The sequence below is a fragment of the Heptranchias perlo genome, chromosome 36 (assembly GCF_035084215.1).
Source record: "Heptranchias perlo isolate sHepPer1 chromosome 36, sHepPer1.hap1, whole genome shotgun sequence".
NCBI classification, from domain to species: Eukaryota; Metazoa; Chordata; class Chondrichthyes; order Hexanchiformes; family Hexanchidae; genus Heptranchias; species Heptranchias perlo.
The window spans coordinates 2,876,881-2,899,677 of record NC_090360.1 but is presented as its reverse complement, the minus strand read 5'-3'; the positions used below and the strand labels follow the sequence as shown (position 1 = coordinate 2,899,677).

Below are 22,797 nucleotides of genomic sequence, written 5' to 3'. Positions count from 1 at the left end.
GGGACAGCGAGGATAATTGTCGCACTCACTGCAGCCCCAGCTGAGGTCAGTTGGTCAAGGTATGAAAGCTGAGACTTTGTGGTCTGTGTGACTCGGTATCAGGTGGTATGTTCACCCACTGAGACACAGTGGGAACCTTAACTGTTGCTCCAAGAGGCTACAGGCATGAAGAACGTGTGAAATAGAGGAGGCCACACAGATCCCATTGGTGTCTTCAGGTTTTGCAACGAATGGATCTCCCAGCGCAACACATGAATAGTAATAAAGGCATAAGTGTGTTCTCTCCAAAAACCTCCTGAGTTGTGCAAATTGGTGTCCTGTACGTCCAACAAAAGTATTGAGAAATGTTGCACTTTCATTGTAAAAATGCAGCTTTCCATCTGGTCCACACAATGAAAGATTGGGTTGATAGCTTTGTTATGGAGAAAGTCTCTCCCCCCTGACCCCTGACCCCCGACCCCCGACACTCAACTCTACATTAACATAGTAACCAGTAGGGAAATTGCACGAGTTCAGCCCCCACACCATTTGAAGGATGAAGAGCAGCATTCTGACCATTCTGATGATGGAGTTGTACCTGAATCATTCACCTGTCTCCTCTCCTTCAGATCCTGATGCATTTTCTGGGTCTTTCCAATATTTCTGGTTTTCACAGTTTCTCTTTATAAACTATCCCTACTGCTGGCGGGACTTCCTAGTTTGTATTTACGTTGAACTTTATTGACACCTCCTGTGTTACTAGCTGTGTCCACATTGATCCACTTAGCCCAGTTATAACACTGTGTCATTAAACATAGAAATGATACATAAGATTACAGTCTATGAGACACACACACACACACACACACCCTCCAAGTTAATTTATGATCCTGTCTTTCTGTCTCTCCAGCCCTCCTTTTACAGGACCTGATCCAATTAAAATTTACAACATGATTTTGAGAGGAATGGAGAAAGTGGATTTTCCAAAGCGAATCACCAAGAGGCCTGAGGATCTGATCAGGAGGCTGTGCAAGTAAGGACACACTATTTACAAACGTGACCCTTTATTAAAACACGATGGCTAAAAACAGCAACCAGAGCAAGGTTTTTCCTAGAGAGACCGGGGGCCATCTGGCCCAGAAGCATTTTATTCCTTCATATTTTCCTTTAGTATGCTATATTCATTTCTATAACTCTGAGCGACACTCACTGTATCTGGGGATTTTCCATATTCCTCCTTTGTGAAGACTGATATGAAGAATCCATTTAAAACATTTGCCATATCTTGGTTATTGGTGACAGACGGACCGAATCTACCCCTTAATGGGCCAAACAATTCTTTGACTTTCCTACTGATTTCATAGCTGAAAAATGTCTTTGACCTTCTCTTATCGCTGCCTGCAATTTGTCTCCAAATTGCCCTCTTCCTTTCTCTGATTCTTTCTTCAATTGTTTGCATTGAATCTCAGTCCTCATTACTGTTCCGTCCCTTTTTGTCTTCTAAAGTATTTCTGCTTGTTTTGTTCGGTTCCCTCTAACCTCACGATGTAGCAATTGTGGTTTGTGCCTCATCTCTTAAACTAGCCTGAAATACATTCCACCTTTCTTCCGTTACGATTTCCCAATTGCCCTAAGGCTTTCCACGTGGCTCCGAGATTTTCGTACTTGGGGTAGGTTTTATGACCTAGTGCTCCCCAAATTTCTGACACGTGTGTCTGTCCCATGAAACTGCAGGCCAGGAACAGGTATCAGCCGTGGCTCATTGGATGTGTAACTTCTCCTCAGAGTAAAAAACTTCAGTTCTGATGAAGGGCCGGACATCTGAAACATCAGAATTTGTCTTTTCTCTTTCCAGAGGCTGACTGACCTGCTGTGTATTTCCAGCATTTTATAATGGAATTTTTTTTCTTCTTATGATTCAAAAAGGACTCTATTACTATTTAAATGTTTGTCAAGTGAATTACAAACTTGAAACTGGTTCATTTATTGTGTTCATATTTTAACATGGCTGTTTAATAATTTTGCAGACTTAATCCAACAGAGAGATTGGGAAACAAGAAAAATGGAATTAATGATATTCGGAAACACAAGTAAGTGACCAGACAATTACAGGCTGAGCCAGACTGTTCACAACCTCCAGAGTGTAGTTAGAATGTGGAACTCACTACCACAAGGAATGGTTGAGGCGAATTGAATAGATACATTTAAGGGGATGCTCGATAAACACATGAGGGAGAAAAGAATAGAAGGATATGCTGATAGGATGAGATGAAGTAAGATGGAAGGAGGCTCGTGTGGAGCATAAACACTGGGATAGACCAGTTGGGCCGAATGGCCTGTTTCTGTGCTGTACATTCTATATAATTCTATGTAATGATGGGGCCAGTGAGAAGGAGGTTACCAGAAAATTTGGGCAAATGACACAAAAAAAACTCAAGACTAAAATATCCGCCAATCATAGCATGACCCAAGTCCATAAGTCCAATTAATAAACCAATCCAGGCCTCCTTTCAGTGGCCCCACACCTAGGTCACACACAATGTCTAGGAGAAAGAAAGACAAAAAGGTGTGAAAATAAAAAAGGTTATTAAGAGGAAAGTGCTGCTGGTGTAGAGGCACTGGCAAAATCACAGGTAACACGCCAGTAATTTGCTACCATGAGGTGAATGTGATCGCTGGAGGGTTTTTACTCTCTCTTTAATTCAGATGAGCCCCCACTTTAGAAGTAATTAAGATTCTGAACTCACAACTCTGAACACAATACATAACAGTCGCTGCACCTTCAAAAATAATTTATGATGTGAAGTACTTGAAGATATTTGGATGGGAGAGGTGCTTTACAAATGCGAGATGCGCAGGAAAGATCAAGGTAAAATCCAAAGACTTCCTTTTATAAAAGTAATAAAGCTTTGATATTCAGTGGCATAAAAGTCATTGTCGTGCTTTGTTAATATGCACTTTGCTGTCAGATAGTACTTGAGCTGTGAGTCTCTAATTGATAGTTACGACCTCACTGACATGAGCAGAATAAATTTCCTTTGTCTGTTATTAACAGCACTAATTAATTGTGTTTCTCTTCGCTTTATTTTAGATGGTTTCAAGGCTTTGACTGGGAAGGGCTTAGAACTCGGAAGATGAAGTCCCTTCTTAGAAGAGAGGTAATTATGGCCTTAGACGGGCTCGGAGTTGGGCACTTCCTTTATATTGTTTTTTCACGTTTCTGAAATAAGGAGTGATCCCAGTATCGCGCACATCTCAGGGAGCCAATCCCGCCGGGCCAAGAATGGGAAATAGGACAACAAGATCCAAGCCCTGATTCTCTGACCCGTGTTTGTCAGCGAGCACGGCCACCCAATGAGAGTGTGGGGTCGCGAACCAGCCCCTAGAATGTAGGGGATCTACTCTCTTCAAAGAGATCTACTCTGTTACATGAATAGTGGCAGATGGAATTCACGTCAGTGAGTGTGAGGTGGTCCGTTTTGGTTAAAAAAGAAAAGTAATAGTTTTAGATTGAATGGGGGATGGTTGGATGATGTGGGGGAGCAGAGGGATTTGGGGGTTCGGGTTCACAAGAATAAAACAGCAGCACCTCAAGTGGAAAAAAGCCATAAAAAAGTTGATGGATTACTGGGTTTTATGGTGAGAGGTATAGAGTCCAAATGAAATGGTGAATCTAGTAAGATCACAGTCGGAGGACTGTGTGGAGTTTTGGGCTCCACACTAGGAAGAATAAAGAATAAAGAGGGCACAGCACAGGCTCACTCGGATGCTGCCTGGAATCTGGAAATATAATTATGAAGAAGGACTTGAAACATTGGGGCTGCTTTCATCAGAACAGTGGAGATTGCAGGGTGATTTAATAGAGGTCTTTAAAGTTATGAAGGGATGGGACAGCAGGAATAGAAACAAACTGTTTGCAGTGGTTAAGAGGTCTAGAATAAAAGACATAGATATAAGATTAATGTAAGAGATTTAGAGTGGAGAGCAGGAGAAACTTCTTCGCACTAAGCCTGTGATTGCATTACTGGAGTTAGTGATTGAAGCAGAGACCAGGTCAGGATTAGGATCACTGCTCTTTTTAATATATATTAATGACCTGGACTTGGATATACTGGGCATAATTTCAAAGTTTGCAGATGACACGAAACTCGGAAATGTAGTAAACAGTGAGGTGAATAGTAACAGACTTCAGGAGGAGGTAGACAGGCTGGTGAAACGGGCAGACACATGGCAGACGGAATTTAATGCAGAGAATTATGAAGTGATGCATTTTGGAAGGAAGAATGAGGAGAGGAGAGGATAGGCGATATAAACTAAATAAAAGGAACAAAGAAGAAAGACGCATTTATATAGCGCCTTTCACGACCTCAGGACATCCCAAAATGTATTACAGCCAATGATGTACTTTTGAAGTGCAGTCACTGTTGTAATGTAGGAACAATGGTACAATTTTAAAGGGGGTGCAGGAACAGAGAGACCTGAGGGTTTCATACACACAAATCTTTGAAGGATAAGTTAATAAGACTGTTTAAAAAAAAACATACGAGATCCTTGGCTTTATAAATAGAGGCATAGAATACAAAAGCAAGGATGTCTTTGCTAAACTTTTAAAAAATCTCTGGTTAAGCCCCAGATGAAGTATTGGGGCCAATTCTGGACACCACACTTTAGGAAGGATGTCAAGGCCTTGGAGAAGGTGCAGAGGAGATTTACCAGAATGAAACCAGCAATGAAAACACCATCAGTAAGAACTGGTTTTCTACAGGTTATCCAGGGACTACATGTGCGGGAGTACAGGGATAGAATACCCACAGTGCACTGGTTGTATAGTCATCACTGGCTGTGTTGTTTCTTTGTCGGAACATGTGGACACAGGAACAGGAGGAGGCCATTCAGCCCCTCGAGCCTGTTCCGCCATTCAATTAGCTCATAACTGATCTGTATCTTAACTCCAATTACCCACCTTGGTTCCGTAACCCTTAATACCCTTACCCAACAAAAATCTATCAATCTCAGTTTTGAAATTTTCAATTGACCCCCAACATCCACAGATTTTTGGGAGAGAGAGTTCCAGATTTTCACTCCCCTTTGTGTGAAGAAGTGCTTCCTGACATCACCCCTGAATGGCTGGCTCTAATTTTAAGGTTATGCCCCCTTGTTCTGGACTCCCCCCACCAAAGGAAATGGTTTCTCATCTGTCTACCCTATCAAATCCTTTAATCATCTTCAACGCCTCAATTAGATCACCCCTTAATCTCCTAAACTTGAGGGAATACAAGCCCAGTCTATGCAACCTGTTCTCAAAATTTGATCCTTTTAGCCCCGGTATCATTCCTGTTATAATCTCCTGCTTACTCCTTGTCTTAAGTTGAAAGGACCAGCCGATCACAGTCACTTTGACAGCTTCTTGCCTGAGAACGATGAGCCTCCGGATGAGTTGTCCGGCTGGGATGAGGACTTCTGAGGAAGGATCCCCGCACCTGCGACATTCCTGGGATGAAGGTCAAAAACTTCAAGAATCTTAAAAGAGAATAAGATAACGTAAAGACAACTCATTAACAATCTGATAGTTGTGTTCAGATTGGAAGGTCCTGAAGTTTGGAAGCCCATGTATCTCCACAGAACTGGTGAGACGGTGGTTCAGACGGACCTCGACACTCTGTGGTCATGAGTTTAAGGACCGATGTTGGGTGATGATCAGATGTGTTTGACGTATTACACGCGTGACACATTCAGTTGATGCGCATGTTGTCCCAATTGATGGGAAAAGCAACCTGCGTCATTTACTTCATCCCTTAGAGAGGCTGTTAATGGGGAAAAAAAAGGAGACAATATCTAGGAGCATGGAGCAGATGCTAATAAACTTTATTGTATTAACGTAACTATTCTCCAACAGCTCAGTGACTGCAACCCTGAACTACTGTAGAAAATGTCCATAACTCGTAGAATCATAGAAAATCATAGAAATTTACGGCACAGAAGGAGGTCATTCAGCCCATCGTGTCTGTGCTGGCCGCGAAAGAGCTATCCAGCCTAATCCTACTTTCCAGCACTTGGTCCGTAGCCCTGTCGGTTACGGCACTTCAGGTGCACATCCAGGTACTTTTTAAATGAGTTGAGGGTTTCTGCCTCTCCCACCCTTTCAGGCAGTGAGTTCCAGACCCCCACCACCCTCTGGGTGAAAACATTTCTCCTCCGCTCCCCTCTAATCCTTCTACCAATTACTTTAAATCTATGCCCCCTGGTTATTGACCTTTCTGCTAAGGGAAATAGGTCCTCCCTATCCACTCTATCTAGGCCCCTCATAATTTTATACACCTCAATTAAATCTCCCCTCAGCCTCCTCTGTTCCAAAGAAAACAGCCCCAGCCTATCCAATCTTTCCTCATAGCTAAAATTCTCCAGTCCTGGCAACATCCTCATAAATCTCCTCTGTACCCTCTCTAGTGCGATTACATCTTTCCTGTAATGTGGTGACCAGAACTGAACGCAGTACTCAAGCTGTGGCCTAACTAGTGTTTTATACAGTTCTAGCATAACCTCCCTGCTCTTATATTCTTTTCCTCGGCTAATAAAGGAAAGTATCCCATATGCCTTTTTAACCACCTTATCTACCTGTCCTGCTACCTTCAGGGATCTGTGGACATGCACTCCAAGGTTCCTCACTTCCTCTACTCCTCTCAGTATCCTCCCATTTATTGTGTATTCCCTTGCCTTGTTTGCCCTCCCCAAATGCATTACCTCACACTTCTCTGGATTGAATTCCATTTGCCACTTTTCTGCCCACCTGACCAGTCCATTGATATCTTCCTGCAGTTAACAGCTTTCCTCCTCACTATCAACCACACGGCCAATTTTAGAATCATCTGCAAACTTCTTAATCATGCCCCCTATATTTAAGCCTAAATCATTAATATATACCACAAAAAGTAAGGGACCTAGTAAAGAGCCCTGTGGAACCCCACTGGAAACAGCCTTCTAGTCACAAAAACACCCATCGACCATGACTCTTTGCATCCTGCCACTGAGCCAATTTTGGATCCAACTTGCCACTTTCCCTTGGATCCCATGGGCTTTTACTTTTCTGGCCAATCTGCCATGTGGGACCTTGTCAGAAGCCTTGCTAAAATCCATGTAGACTACATCAAACGCTCTACCCTCATCGACCCTCCTTGTTACCTCCTCAAAAAATTCAATCAAGTTAGCCAGGCACAATCTTCCCTTAACAAATCCATGCTGACTGTCCTTGATTAATCCGTGCTTTTCTAAATGATGATTAATATTGTCCTTCAGAATTTTTTCCAATAATTTGCCCACCACCGAGGTTAGGCCAACTGGCCTGTAATTATTCGGTCTATCTCTTTATCCCTTTTTAAATAACGTTAGCAATCCTCCAATCCTCCGGCACCATGCCTGTAGCCAAAGAGGATTGGAAAATGATGGTCAGAGCCTCCACTATTTCCTCCCTTGCTTCTCTTAACAGCCTAGAATACATTTCATCCAGCCCTGGTGATTTATCATTCAAAGATGCTAATCGCCTTAATAGTTCCTCCCTCTCTATGTTTATCCCATCCAATATTTCACACTCCTCCTTAACCACAATGTCTGCATCGTCCCCTCTTTCGTGAAGACAGACTCAAAGTATTAATTACGAACCATACCCACATCTTCCGCTTCTACACACAGGTTACCTTTTTGGTCTCTAATAGGCCCTACTCGCTTTGCCAAATGGTCTTTACTCACATTTAGAGAGACAGCACGGAAAAAAAATATTGTAGAATTTTTGTGGAGCTTAGAGGAACAAAGTAACAGTGCAGAACTTTTCTGTGAAAAAGACAATCTAATTTACTGAGGCAAAACTGAATGAACAGAAGGAGGCCATTCAGCCCCTCGAGCCTGTTCCGCCATTCAATTAGATCATGGCTGATCCGTATCTTAACTCCATCTACCCGCCTTGGTTCCATAATCCTTAATACCTTTGCCCAACAAAAATCTACCAATCTCAGCTTTGAAATTTTCAATTGACCCCCAGCCTCAACAGCTTTTTTGGGGAGAGAGTTCCCGATGAATTTGCCTCATCATAGTTGGTTATTTTCTTGTATTCTGTTCATAATTCACATGTATTTCAATAAATAAAACATCATGTTTTATTCAAAGGTGTTGATTATTAGGGACATCGGAACATGTATAGGATCAAATCACAGGTCATAAAAATAACACACGAGGCGATATGTCATCAGGGGAAAAAGCCCACGAAGGGCCTGTGTATTTTATTTATTCAATGGCTGTGATTTAAGTTGTTAAAATGTTAAAAATATTATTAGAAACAAATAAAGGTTAAACGAATTGAGGACCTTTCATATTTTTGTGTGAACACAAAGGAATACTGAAGCTGTGTGGAATCATTCTATTTGCGTGCTGACAATTGAAACTGGGTCTTTATGGTGTGTGAATATTGTACATGGTTGTAGTGTAGCCTGGGCCTACAGCCTGGGCCTACAACCTGGATGAACAACCTGGGCCTACAGCCTGGCTGCATCACTTCTGTTGCTGATGGCCACTTCTGGTGTCACATGAGGCTATGAAATTGTTGAGCCACTGAATGATGATGTGTTTTGCTGGGAAATGTGAGCTTGGGTTTGATTGCAGAAAGTGATTCTCTGTTTTCCATTACTTTGTTCTTTCTAAGGTAGTTTTTATATATTACTATATGTTTACTGAAGATTAAACTTGTTGACCAGTTAAAAGAAGAGTAAGGTTGATTCTCAACAAAACTGCAGGGATAATCTATGATGCCTGTTGTTACCTAATCTACTCTGTTGATAGACTTGATAATCGATTAGTTACATTGCAATTTATGTTCATTTGTTTGTTTCTAAACATCTGAACGAAGAAAAGTACACTCACTCATCAATCCGGCATCTTCCACAGACCAGGTACAATTGACCCTTTCATGGACTCTGCCTCACTGGTTTAATATCCTGAGGAGAAGTTGAGGATAAATATCCCAGGTCCCCAAAGGTTATGAAGCAGAAAATGGCCCTTCACCCAACATCGCCAGTGTTAGACGGCTTCCAGCCACTCCGCCAGTGACACCCCACACATTCAACACCAAGTCCATAAAACATTTTTACAAAGAATTAGAAAAAAGCATTGTAGTTTGTCAAATACACAACTGATAGAACAAATAGAACCAGACGCAACCTACAGATAGAATCAGACCCACACTACAGATAGAATCAGACCCACACTACAGATAGAATCAGACCCACACTACAGATAGAATCAGACCCACACTACAGATAGAATCAGACCCACACTACAGATAGAATCAGACCCACACTACAGATAGAATCAGACCCACACTACAGATAGAATCAGACCCACACTACAGATAGAATCAGACCCACACTACAGATAGAATCAGACCCACACTACAGACAGAATCAGTCCCACACTACAGACAGAATCAGACCCACACTACAGACAGAATCAGACCCACACTACAGATAGAATCAGACCCACACTACAGATAGAATCAGACCCACACTACAGATAGAATCAGACCCACACTACAGATAGAATCAGACCCACACTACAGACAGAATCAGACCCACACTACAGACAGAATCAGACCTGACCTACTACTGGTCCCAGGCCTTTGCTATAGATCAGACCAGGCTCACTCTACAGATAATCCAGGCCCAAATCACAGATAGAACCAGGCCCATCCTAGTGAGCGGCACTGGGAGATAGTGACAGAGAGCCCTGCATGACAGCCAGGGGAAAAATAGAGAGAGAGAGAATGAGCAAGGGAGAGAAAGCGAGAGAGAGATAAACAAAGATATAGAGAGAGAGAGGGGGTGAGAAAGTGAGAGAGATAAAGAAGGAGATAAAGGGTGAGAGGGTCTGAGAGATGGGGAGGGAGAGAGATAGAAAGGGAGAACAAGAGAGAGATGGAGAGTGGTCGAGAGACGGGGTGGGAGGGAGAGAGATTGAGTGAGAAAGAGAACTAAAGATAAAAATAACAAATTATCATTTGTTTCAATTCCATCTTGTACAGAATTCATTGAGCTGATTGTGTCATCTGAAACTTAACTAATTACAATATAAACTGTTGAATTATTCCACATTCAGTAGTAAAGTGGGGTGTACTTAGAAATTAGATGATTGTTCCCATAACAACATGTTATTGACAGAGAAAGCAACAAGAGGCAATGTGTGCTGGTACCATGGCAACTGCATCATAATTGACGACTTTCAATCAAGCTCAAATCATAATGTCATATAAATGTGAGGTTTTCGGAATTAATTAGCTGTAATCAGTATTCCCAGGAAATAACGGTGAGATTAATGCCGTTCACCGTTATTAATGTGTGAACCGTCCAGCAACTTGTGGCGAGGAAGAGATTCCCGGCGAGCCGCTGTTCACTTCGCATAACGGCATCATGCCCTCAACCTCCCCGTTATTTTTAAGAAGTTGCTGGATTTGCACATTAAACTCAAATTAAACTTGCTGCAGAAAGTTAGAACAGGTACTTAACAGCGGAAGTACCCGGTTAACGATGTGATAATTGTTAATGCAATGCCAATCAGTCTCTCCGGGTCAGAAAGGGAACAGTTTGAAATGTTCAACCTCGTTCCTGCAGGTGGTAAATTCTTCTTGGAGATTTTAACAATTTTAAATTTTATATTTCTTAAATTTTTTCTTACTTTTCTTTTTTTGTCTCTTTTTTCTCTCTCTCTTAATCCAATCTTTCTTTCCTCTCTCTTTATTTCTCTTTCTTTACCTGATTTGACTCCAATTCATCCGATTTCCTTCTCCGTCATTGCTCTGTTTCTTTCTCAAACCTTAAATCTCTTTGGTCGAGGAGACAGACTGTTGATCCCATCATTCACCAAGGTCCCAGATGACCCATTGCCCTCGTTAGCAGCTCGGACTTCCAGCAAGTTACGGCGCAAAAAAAATTTCCGGCTGAAGGGCGAGGGGAAAAGTCTAACTAACAGGGCACACCTCAAGATGCCCCAACTCCAGCGAAATCCGGGCCACTGGCTCAGAAATTGCTCGGGATGATGAACCAACAACGCTCGCTGCTCCATAGATTTATACTAACTCACTGACTTACCGCGGTCTTTACTGGGTGCACTCCTTTGAATAGGAAGTGGAGAAGAGCCCAGCGTTAGATCAAACGAAGCCAGGACCCATGGGAGAAGTGAGAGGATCGATCTCCCCCCTCCATCAATCAGACTGTAACATTTTTTGACAAACTGTGAAACTGTGTCTGCAGGCTCGGAGCGTTAAATCCAGGAAGTGAAAGGTACAACACTAAAATCATTTGTAAAAACAGTTATAGACAGTGGGAAAAAAAGAGAGGGTAAGAAATGATCGAATTAAATAAAAGAGACAGAAGGGAAAAGTAAAAAAAATGTTCAAATTTAATGAACAAGAACTATTAAAATAAGGAGTAATGAGACTCCACGTTTTTAAAAGTTAATTTTTAGTTGTTTGGCAGTCATTAAGACTTTGTTTAGACCTGGTATTTTTAAGCGTACCTGCTTTCTGGCGATAGTAGTTACTTTTCAGCTGGGCAGATGAGCAAGTTGGCGCTGGTTTAATGATTTCACTGATTGCCGACGATATACCTTTAATTTGAAGCTGTCATACAGCCGGCAAACCAGGAGGAGCAAGTTCCAGATTTCCACGTTTCACTACGCATGTGTAAACGCCAAGACTTGCTCCTCGATTTCACCACTAACAACGGAGAGCGCTGTTGAGCTCAGCGTTCTTTTCTAAGTAATTTCTGGGCCAAAATCTTCCGTATTTGATATCCTTCCATAGAGTATTCTGGTTATCACATAGTAACAAGTAATTTCTTCACTTATCTGTTCTCTAATCATCGTGTCTTACCATCAGGGTTTACCTGCTGCCTTGTGTGGGGAGGTGAGACACTTGTGTCACTCTGGCAGCCCGCAGGTGCTGGGAAGCTGCAGTGAGCTGTTGTCCTTCTGTGCCTCCATTTAGCAGTTTGAGATTTCAGTGGAACAATAGTGTAGTGGTTCTGTTACTCGACTAATAATCCAGAGAATGTGAGTTCAAATCCCACAGTGGGCAGTTTGAGAATGTGAATTCAGTTAAAAGAAATCTGGAAACAAAAAGCTGGTCTCAGTATAAATGACCATGAAGCTTTTGGGTTGTTGTAAAAACCCAACTGGTTCACTGATGTCCTTTAGGGAAGGAGACCTGCGGGACGGCAGGGAAGGACGGCAGGGAAGGACAGCAGGGGAGGACGGCAGGTTTCCTTCCCTAAAGGACATCAGTGAACCAGTTGGGTTTTTACGACAACCCGAAAGCGTCATGGTCTGGGCCTCCATGTGATTCCAGTCTCACAATGTGATTGACTCTTAACTGCCCTATGAAGTGGCCTTACAAGTCACTCGGTTGTATTCAACCCACTTCACACTAGCACCTTCTCAGAGCAACTCGGAACAGGCAATAAACTCCAGCCTTGCTAGCGACACCCTCATCCCCAGAATGAACTTTAAGTGTGAACACCACCAAACTTTCATTCTAGATCAGAAGCCTCTGTCCTCAGGGAAGCAGTGACAATGGACTGGGTCAGTGTGAACTAAATGAGTGACTCTGTGCTGACGCAGTAATGTGTTCACCAGTGGGAGGGACCTGTGATCACTGATGGCAATTGTGAGGGGCAGATTGGGAATACGAAATGGGGAGTAATATTGCAAACACACAGCACGAGCCAGGAGCTTTAGCTTTCGCTAATACATCCCGGAAATTCTCAACATCATTACAGATCAAAGAGGCCATTCGGCCCATCTTAACTCATCCATCCAGAATGACCCTAAAGTCTCCTCATTGATTCTTAAATGATTCCAGGGATTTCCCCTCCACTACTGTATCAGGGCATCCATTCTACGAGTTGACACTGTGTACAGAAGAACTTCCTGATACCAGTCCTGGTTTAAACCTGTGCCACCTTGTCTACTCTCACAACGTCATTTAAAATAATTTTTGTAATTGCCCTTTTGCATCCCATTTACTGTCTTGTACACTCGTATAAAGTTACCTGTCACATGACCCCTTTCAAAGAAGAAAAAGAAAGAACTTGCATTTATATAGCGCCTTTCACAACCGCAGGATGTCCCAAAGCGCTTTACAGCCAATGAAGTACTTCAGAAGCCTGGTCACTGCTGTAATGTAGGGAATGCAGCAGCCAATTTGCGCACAGCAAGATCCCACAAACAGCAATGGGATAATGACCAGATCATCTGTTTCTTCAGTGATGTTGGTTGAGGGATAAATATTGGCCCAGGACACCGGGGAGAACTCCCCCTGCTCTTCTTCAAAATAGTGGCCATGGGATCTTTTACATTCACCTGAGAGGGCAGACGGGGCCTCGGTTCAACATCTCCTCTGAAAGACGGCACCTCCGACAGTGCAGCACTCCCTCAATGCTGCACTCAGAGTGTCAGCCTGGATTATGTGCTCAAATCTCTGGAACCCACACCGTCTAACTCCCAGGTGAGAGTGCTGCCCACTGAGCTATGGGTGTCACCTAATGTTGTGCTGGTGGATGTAGTTCCAGCTCCTACTCTGCATTAGGTGGACCATCGAATATCAGATCAACACCTGTCCACAATATTCTGACCTGGAAATATAACTAAGCCATTGACAAGAAAAGAACAAAGTCAATAGGAACAGGAGGAGGCCATTCAGCCCCTCGAGCCTGTTACAATAGGAACAGGAGGAGGCCATTCAGCCCCTCGAGCCTGTTACAATAGGAACAGGAGGAGGCCATTCAGCCCCTCGAGCCTGTTACAATAGGAACAGGAGGAGGCCATTCAGCCCCTCGAGCCTGTTACACCATTCAATTAAATCATGGCTGATCTGTATCTTAACTCCATTTTCCCACCTTGGCTCCATAATCCTTAATACCTTTGCCTAACAAGAATCTATCAATCTTAGCCTTGAAATTTTCAATTGACCCCCAGTCTCAGCAGCATTTTGGGAGAGTGAGTTCCAGATTTCCACTCCCCTTTGTGTGAAGAAATGTTTCCTGACATCACCCCTGAACGGCCTGGCTCTAATTTTAAGGTTCTGCCCCCTTATTCTGGACTCCCCCCCCCACCAGAGGAAATCGATTCTCTCCATCGAACCTATTGAATCCTTTAATCATCTTAAACCCCTCGATTAGATCACCCCCTTAATCCAACCAAAATTTTTAATCATCCTCCTAGAACTTCCATCAATCTTTGTTCTGAAATCTGCCCAGGTCTATAAATGATGTGGAGATGCCGGTGATGGACTGGGGTTGACAATTGTAAACAATTTTACAACACCAAGTTATAGTCCAACAAATTTATTTTAAATTCCACAAGCTTTCGGAGGCTTCCTCCTTCCTCAGGTGAACGGTGTGGAAATGAAATTTTCGACTCGGCCAACGTTGTCTACCTCATACGTTGCAGGAAAGGATGCCCCAGAGCATGGTACATTGGCGAGACCATGCAGACGCTGCAACAACGGATGAACGGACACCGCGCAACAATCGCCAAACAGGAGGGTTCTCTCCCTGTCGGGGAACACTTCAGCAGTCATGGACATTCAGCCACCGACCTTCGGGTAAGCATACTCCAAGGCGGCCTTCGAGACACACGACAACGCAAAATCGTCGAGCAGAAATTGATAGCCAAGTTCCGCACCCATGAGGACGGCCTCAACCGGGATCTTGGGTTCATGTCACGCTACACGTAACCCCACCAGCGAACAAATGTTATCTGTTTTTAATATAACGGGTCATTGACTGTCTTCCTTCTCTCTCTCTCTCTCTCTTTTTTTGGGGGGTTTGTATATTCGGTGGCCTTTTAGGTGACACCTTTCTGTCTGCTCACTGTGATTGCCTTGGCAACGGGCAGTAATCACCAGGCATTGTTCTGTGATTTTCAAATGCGAAGGATTCGAAAATTTCATTTCCACACCGTTCACCTGAGGAAGGAGGAAGCCTCCGAAAGCTTGTGGAATTTAAAATAAATTTGTTGGACTATAACTTGGTGTTGTAAAATTGTTTACAACAGGTCTATAAAGTAAATGATTCCATTTCGTATTATAATCTCTTCATTTCATGTACACAGTGACTGGTCGCTGCCTGAAACTCCCGATTGTTCAGCAGTTCAATCAGTTTATTCTTTGTTGAAGATTAAAGGAGAAGGTTTTTCAAGTGCTCGGATGTTGCAATACTTTTAATCAGTGATCGCTTTCACAAAATGTTAAAAAAAAACAAAATCAAGAGGCTCTGAACAGGTTACAAAAACTTTCTTTCCTTTGATTGAAGAATTGAAACTTGCTGCTTGTCTCTGAGACGTGAGCTCCACCTGCTGGAAGTGAGCGACTCTGCACGGTGAGGTTAACAGCAGGAAATTCTGACCCTTCAGCCAGTCAGCATCGGAAACCAACAGGTAGTTTAACCTTTCACATTTAACTCTTTGTCACAACGTGTCTGTTCTCTCTCCTTGTGATAGTGTCTTTTTAATACAAGTACCTTTTTTTATCCCTCTGTTTTGAGCATAAGGATCAATTATTCAACAAGGTGCAATGGGTTAAAAAAGACCTGTAGAAAGCAACAGTTCGAAGTATGTTTTGCAGCTATTTCTGCTGTAACACAAATACAAGGCCACTGCTATTTATTCCATGTGTATAGCAGTTCAAATCCCTCCGTGGCCTCGCCCCTCCCTATCTCTGTAACCTCCTCCAGCCCTACAACCCTCCGAGAACTCTGCGCTCCTCCAATTCTGGCCTCTTGCGCATCCTCCACTTCCTTCACCCCACCATTGGCGGCCGTGCCTTCAGCCGTCGAGGCCCGAGGCTCTGGAATTCCCTCCCTAAATCTCTCCGCCCCTCTACCTCTCTCTCCTCCTTTAAGACTCTCCTTAAAACCCACTTCTTTGACCGACTTTTGGTCACCTGTACCTAATGTCTGCTTTGGCACGATGTCAAGTTTTGTCTGATTACGCTCCTGTGAAGCGCCTTGGGATGTTTTACTACGTTAAAGGCACCGTATAAATGCAAGTTGTTGTATTGCAGTAGCAAAGGGAGGGAGAAAGCCATGGCGAGATCTGAACACGAGGATGGGAACTTTAAATTGGAGGCATTGCTGGACCGGGAGACACTGTAGGTCAGCGAGCACAGTGGGTGATGGGTGAACGAGAGTTGGTGCGGGTTTAGGGTTTAGTGTTTATGTCAGCGACACAGTGTGTGTGCTGCAAACAAACATAACACAAAGGGTGGTAGAAGTTTGGAACTCTCTTCCGCAAACGGCAATTGATACTAGCTCAATTGCTAAATTTAAATCTGAGATAGATAGCTTTTTGGCAACCAAAGGTATTAAGGGATATGGGCCAAAGGCAGGTATATGGGGCTCGAATTTAGCAGGCCTGCGGGTTCCCAGCGGGTGGTCCTCCGGGAGCGTCGAAAACGCGGACGGGTAATTGTGTGCGTCCCCCACGCGATCGCGGGATAATTGGACCCATTAAGGCCTGCTTCCGGGTTCTGCGCTCCCCAGCTGCGTGCCGGCCGGCTGCGCATGCGCAGTACCGTCGACGCGATGTAGGAGCTCCAGTTAAAGGGGCAGTCTCCCAAAGCCCCTCCTGCTGCAAGCAAGAGGTCTGGGAGAATGGCTCAACCAAGGGGAAAGGCTGCGCCCCGTTTTTCAGATCTGGCACTGCAGCTGATGCTGGAGGGCGTGAGGAGGAGGAGGGAAACACTCTTCCCTGAGGATGGGCGCAAGTTCCCTGCCGCCGCAACCAGGAAGGCATGGGCAGAGGTGGCGGCGGAGGTGAGCAGCAGGGGCAACACCCCAAGGACTTGGGAGCAGTGCCGCAAGCGCTTCAATGACCTGACTAGGTCTGGCAAGGTGAGTACACCAACGCACCCTCCCACATCCCGTCCCCACCATCACGCCAAGCAGATCACAACCCCCTCCTGCACAGCCACCACTGCGCTCCATCAGCAATCCTCACAGCCACTCATTCACCATCCTCGCCGTGCACGCAAGTACCCACCGTCCCTGACCCCACCCGAACACTACCACACACCCCAATCCCCATGCAATGGGATGGGCACGTGGCCCACACTTCCTCCCATCCGTTCCGCGCCACGCTCAACCCAACCACACCGATGCTCGATGCGTCTCACGATGCAAGACGCACCCACTCACACATCTGTGTTTTGCCTTCACAGGAGAAGAGGAGCAAGAACAACCGCGAAAGGGCACGCACCGGAGGTGGTCCGCCGCAAGTGGTGGAGCTCACCGACGCAGAGGTGGAGGCGCTCGACCTCGCCCGCACGCGACATTGCCTGTCGGTGGCCGATGGCGAGTGTGTCACTGCCGAAATGGGCGGTAAGGGAAAGCTGACACTCAACACCCATGATCGCGAGTGACCGTATCATCACCTGCCATCAGGCGCACTGTCAAGTTGGTCCACATGCCTCAAAGTGCCCTCTGTTCTCTTGCAGGTGCGTCTTTGGATCAAGCGAGCATGGAGGGCGATTCCTCAGAGGACATGGCGGTCTCTGAGGGTGCATCGTCACATCAGAGCCAACCATCCACCAGCGCAGAGACACGCACCTCGGTGGGTCCCCCTCGCCAACTAGTTGGGGTAGCACTTGTTGAGTCACTGCGCACGAGTGAGCATGAGCAGACCCTGGTGGCAGGGGCAGCCGCGGAGGGTCCGCGACGGAGGGAGCACTCATCTCCAGGCTCTGCTCAGCCGGACCCAGATGCTGAACCCAGGGGGCCACCAGAGAAAAGGAGAGTCGTCGAGGGCCACCAGCTAATTGCTGAGGTGCTGGCAGAGGTGCCGCGCGCATTGTCCACAATAGCGCAGGCGATGGAGGAGTCCACCTCCTGCATGTGGGCATTGGTGGCGCAGGCACAGGAGGGTACCGACGACACAGTGTCGCAGGTAGGTGCGGGACTGTCTGCGGTGGAGGACAGGCTGGCCTCCCTCGAGCGTCACGCACAGCTCCACTTCGAGTCCTTGCAGGCCCTCACAACGTCTGTACGGATTCAGGGTGAGCAACATTCCGACGCCACCAACAGGCTGAGGGATACACTAGGGGTGGCCTTGCAAGGCCTCACACATGCCATCCAAACTGCCGTCCAGCAGGGTGGAAGGGGTGATGTGGGCCGAGGCCAAGAGAGGGATGATGGTGACCGGGGACATGGAAGCGGGGACGCCTCTCAAGGCGTCCCCACGTCCCACCCGTCGCCCACCTCTCAACCAGCACCCGCAATGGTGCCTCCTCTCCAGGTGGCCGAGTCTGCCCCTGCCCCGGTGCAGGAGGAGCAGTCTGTGGAGGTGCCCTCACGGGCACCGAAACCCAGGGGCCGTCCGCCAAAAGCATCTACCCGGTCAAGGCAAGAAGACGAGCAACCTGCCACTACCTCTGCTGGAGCCACAGGGGTAGCACCACGTAGGGGTTCCCGGAGAAGAATTCCAAAGGCCTTATAATCACAAAGGGAATACACCAGGGTGTTTATTATTTTGTACTTTGTTTCTTAAATGATGTCACATTCCACATATTAAATAGTCTATTCTCACCACTCCTGCCACCTCTCGTCCATTCTTCCGCGGCTTGTGCAGTAGTTGCGTTCCGTGGAGGCCATCATGACGGCGAACACCTGCTGCCACCCATTGGGCACACTGCTGTGGGTGCAGGATTACTGGCAGCACTCTTCAGTGGAGGGGGCTGGTATGGCCGCTCGCATGTGCAGGTGAGGAGATGCGAGCGCCTCGCAGTGTCTGACTCTAGGAGAACCGTTGACGTATGAGTGCGTCCCTGGCCCGGCGACCATCCCGGTGAGTCGCGGCTCGGCGCATGGGTCGTCCAACATCCTCGGGCGCGTCCTCCTCCTCCGCCTCCTCCGCCTCCGCCTCCTCCTCCTCCTCCTCCTCCTCGCCCTCGCCTTCCTCAATGTGGGTGGCGGGTGTGGATGGGGCCTCCTCCAGCGGCACCCCTCTCTGTTGGGCCATGTTGTGCAGGGCACAGCAGACAACTATGATTCGTCCCACTCTGAATGGTGTGTATTGGAGCGCTCCCCCAGAACGATCAAGGCACCTGAAGCGCATCTTGAGAAGCCCTATGGTCTGCTCAATTGTAGACCTGGTAGCAGTGTGGCTGTCATTGTACCGACGCTCCGGCTCGGTGATGGGTTTCCTCAGAGGTGTCATGAGCCACGTGTGGAGGGGATACCCCTTGTCGCCGAGGAGCCAGCCGTTGCCGGCGTTGGGTGCCTGCAGGATGGGCGGGACGGCGGACTCCCTGAGGACGAAGGCATCGTGGCAGCTGCCGGGGTATCTGGCGCACACGTGTAGGAATCTCTGGCGGTGGTCACAGATGAGCTGGGCGTTCATGGAGTGATACCCCTTCCTGTTGATGAACAGCCCTGGCTCATGCGGAGGTGCCCGTATTGCGATGTGGGTGCAGTCGATTACACCCTGCACCCGTGGGAAGCCGGCCATGGCATGGAATCCAACCGCCCTCTCCATCTGGCTGCGCTCGTCCATGGCGAAGTTGATGTAGTGGGAGGCCCTGCGGAACAACCCATCGGTGACCTGCCTTATGCACTTGTGTGCAGAGGACTGACAGACCCCGGTGATGTCCCCGGTGGCACCCTGGAAGGAACCGGATGCGAAGAAGTTGAGGGCAGTGGTGACTTTGACGGCGACAGGTAAGAAGATGCTGCTTGGTCCATCAGGGAGCAGCTCGTCGTTAAGGAGGCTGCAGATGTCGGCGACTACCTGGCGATTGACTCTGAGCCTCCGTATGCACTGCTCCTCGGAGAGGTCCATGAAGCTGAGCCTCGCTCTGTACACCCTGTGCGGAGGGTAGTGCCTCCTGCGACGCATCTCTCTCTGCGGTTGCCCTCCCTCCTGCTGTGCAGGTGGGTGTGCCGCAGCACCGTGTTGGGGGGCCCCACCTCTCCGAGGCGGACGGCGTGGACTGTGAGGCTGCTGGGGCTGGTCATCCTGTTCGTCCTCCGACGATGTCAACGCACCACCCATCTGGCAGGTGTTGGTGTGAGGGGTTGTGCAGGGTAGGTGGGTGGGTCCTCGGACTGGGGCTGCGGTTTCGTGTCGGTCTGTCCTCTGGCTTGGCGGGGGTTGGTGGAGGGCAGGGGTTGCCCTATGTGACGCGGTGGCCTCCTGCGTGGGTGAGGGCGCTCCCCCGTGGAGCGCACCTTGGCACCTGGCACAGGCTGCTGGCTGCAACACGCCTGGTTTGAAGGGTCCTGTTTCCCCCAGTGTGGGAAACTGACTGCTTTGACCGTAAAATCCCACACTTCCTCTTTTGACAGCTGCTTCAGCTCATTAACTGACCACAACAAGCAAGTTAAGTACTCTCAAGTGGAACCCCGCTGGCTTTAATTGCCTGCGGGATTCCCACCAGCGGGGCTTGCGCGCGCAGCCCCGCACGTCAGCGCGGTACCCGGAAGTGGCCGGGATTTCGTCCGAATCCGGTCACGTGATCGGAGATCGGGATTTTCGGGGCCCCCCCGCTGGAAACCCGCAGGTAACCCGACCCTAAAATCGAGCCCATGGAGTTAGATCACAGATCAGCCATGATCTTATCAAATGGCGGAGCAGGCACGAGGGGCTGAATGGCCTACTCCTGTTCCTATAACTGGTGAGCCCAGGGGGAGGTGAGAAATTGCCTTGGAATAGTCAGCAGTAAAAGAGTTAAAATAAATCATAGCCATAATTTATTACAAAAAGTAAATTATATGAGGACCAAGATCGGTGACATGGGATAAATGAGCTGGAACATGGGCTGTCCGAGAGAGGATGTGCTGAGAGGGTGAGATGAAGAGGAGTGGGAGGAGGTTCATGTGGAGCATAAATACCAGCATGGTCCATTTGGGCCGAATGGCCTGTTTCTGTGCTGTAAAATTCTATGTAACTCCATTCACGGACAGGATGATCTAAATGGTGTTTATTTTTTAGGGGTGGGGGATGTGTGGGGGGTGGGGGTGGGGAGTAGGGGTGAGGGTGGGGGTGGGGGGTAGGGGTTGTGCGTGGGGGGGGTTGGGGTGGGGGTTGTGTGTGGGGTGGGGGATTTGGGTGGGGGATGTGGGGGTTGGGGGGTGGGGGCTGGGGGTGGGGGTGGGGGATTGGGGTGCGGGGGGGGTATGGGGGGGTTGGGGGTTGTGCGGGGGGGGTTGGGGGTTGTGCGGGGGGGGTATGGGGGGGTTGGGGGTTGTGCGGGGGGGGTGGGGGTTGTGCTGCAGGTTTCTGCCCGTGGGGTGAGGTCCGAATTCTAATTGAGGATGTGAGTAACTTCCCCTGAGATAAGGGCGGCCGATTGGAGCCGAGTCGCCCAATGACTCCCTCGTTGTCGGTGTCAGAGAACAGGTTCCCCCCAATCAGAGCATCAAATGAGAGAGGAGGGCGGGGAGTGCGACTGGGCTACATTTTTCATCCATTTTGAAAGGGCGAAAATCCGACCCTTGGAATAAATAAACTTACAAAAGGGAAGAAAAGAATTTGTTTCGATGAAGTGGGAAGTTGAAGGGTAAAAGTATCTGATTCACTCAGTGACGGAGTTCCTTTGTCTTTCCAGATTTTGCTTTGACAATAATCTTCATTCGAGAGATTATAACCATCAGGAAAGACTGAACAGGCTGGAATTCATTTCTCCGGAAAAGAGAAGGCTGAGGGGTGACCTGATAGAGGACTTTGAACTTATGACGGGGTTTGATGGGGTCGACGATTCCACTTGTGGGGGAGACCAGAACTCAGGGTCTCAAATATAAGAGTCACTGATAAATCCAACAGGGAATTCAGGAGAAACTTCTTTACTCAGAGAGTGGTGAGAATGTGGAACTCGCTCCCACAAGGAGTAGTTGAGGCGAATAACAGAGATGCATTTAAGGGAAGTTAGATAAACACATGAGGGAGAAAGGAATGGAAGGATATGCTGATCGGGTGGAGTCGGAGGGAGGAGGTTTGTGTGGAGAGTAAACACCAGCACAGACCAGTTATGCCGAACAGCCAGTTTCTGTGCTGTAATTTCTATGTAATTCGATGTAGATGCATGAAGATATTAGCCTAGAAATTTACTTAGTGATATTAACTAATGATTAACTTGTGCATGCGACATTCCTCTGACTGCTATTTCAATGCACCATTAATGTACAATTAATATACACAGACATCCACCCATTTATCTTAAACAAGTTAGGGCCTGTGTTTTAAAATATCAGACAGCAAAATGTCACACAAACATGTCCACTAATATCACCAAGTGACGCCAACCTGCAATAACCAGCAACATTGCTCAATTCTGCCACAAGGGGGAGACGGCAACCTTTCCCCATCACATAAGGTGCAGATTAATTTAAAGTATATTCCTGTTGTGATCGGTTTTCATGTTACTGTAAATTAACAAACGTGAAATAAATGGTGGTATCAGCACCTTCCTTTTTGCATTTATATCCTGCCGTTCATGTCCTCAGGACATCCCAAAGCGATTTACAGCCAATTAAGTATTTTTGAAGTGTAGTCACGTAGGAACTGCGGCAGCCAATTTGCGCACAGCAAGATCCCACAAACAGCACTGTGCTAATAATCAGATAATCGGTTTTAGTGATGTTGGATAAGGGATAAATATTGGCCCCAGGACACTGGGGAGAACTCCTCGGCTCTTTTTCGAATTAATGGCCGGGGAATCTTTTACGTCCACCTGAGAGGGGCCTCGGTTTAACGTCTCATCGGAAAGACAGCAGCTCCGACAGTGCAGCGCTC

At 47.0% G+C, this 22,797-nt stretch overlaps 1 protein-coding gene across 2 annotated transcripts in view; it reads left to right on the top strand.

Moving 5' to 3' along the window:
• Positions 1–5,443, top strand: part of LOC137303940 (cGMP-dependent protein kinase 2) — a 55,743-nt gene extending 50,300 nt beyond the window's left edge. For both annotated transcript variants that reach the window (XM_067972347.1, XM_067972346.1), the window contains exons 15-18: positions 890–1,012; positions 2,007–2,069; positions 3,071–3,137; positions 5,348–5,443. In XM_067972347.1, coding sequence (XP_067828448.1) covers positions 890–1,012; positions 2,007–2,069; positions 3,071–3,137; positions 5,348–5,443 — 349 coding nt within the window. The remainder of the gene's footprint in view (positions 1–889; positions 1,013–2,006; positions 2,070–3,070; positions 3,138–5,347) is intronic.
• Positions 5,444–22,797: the final 17,354 nt, after the last annotated feature.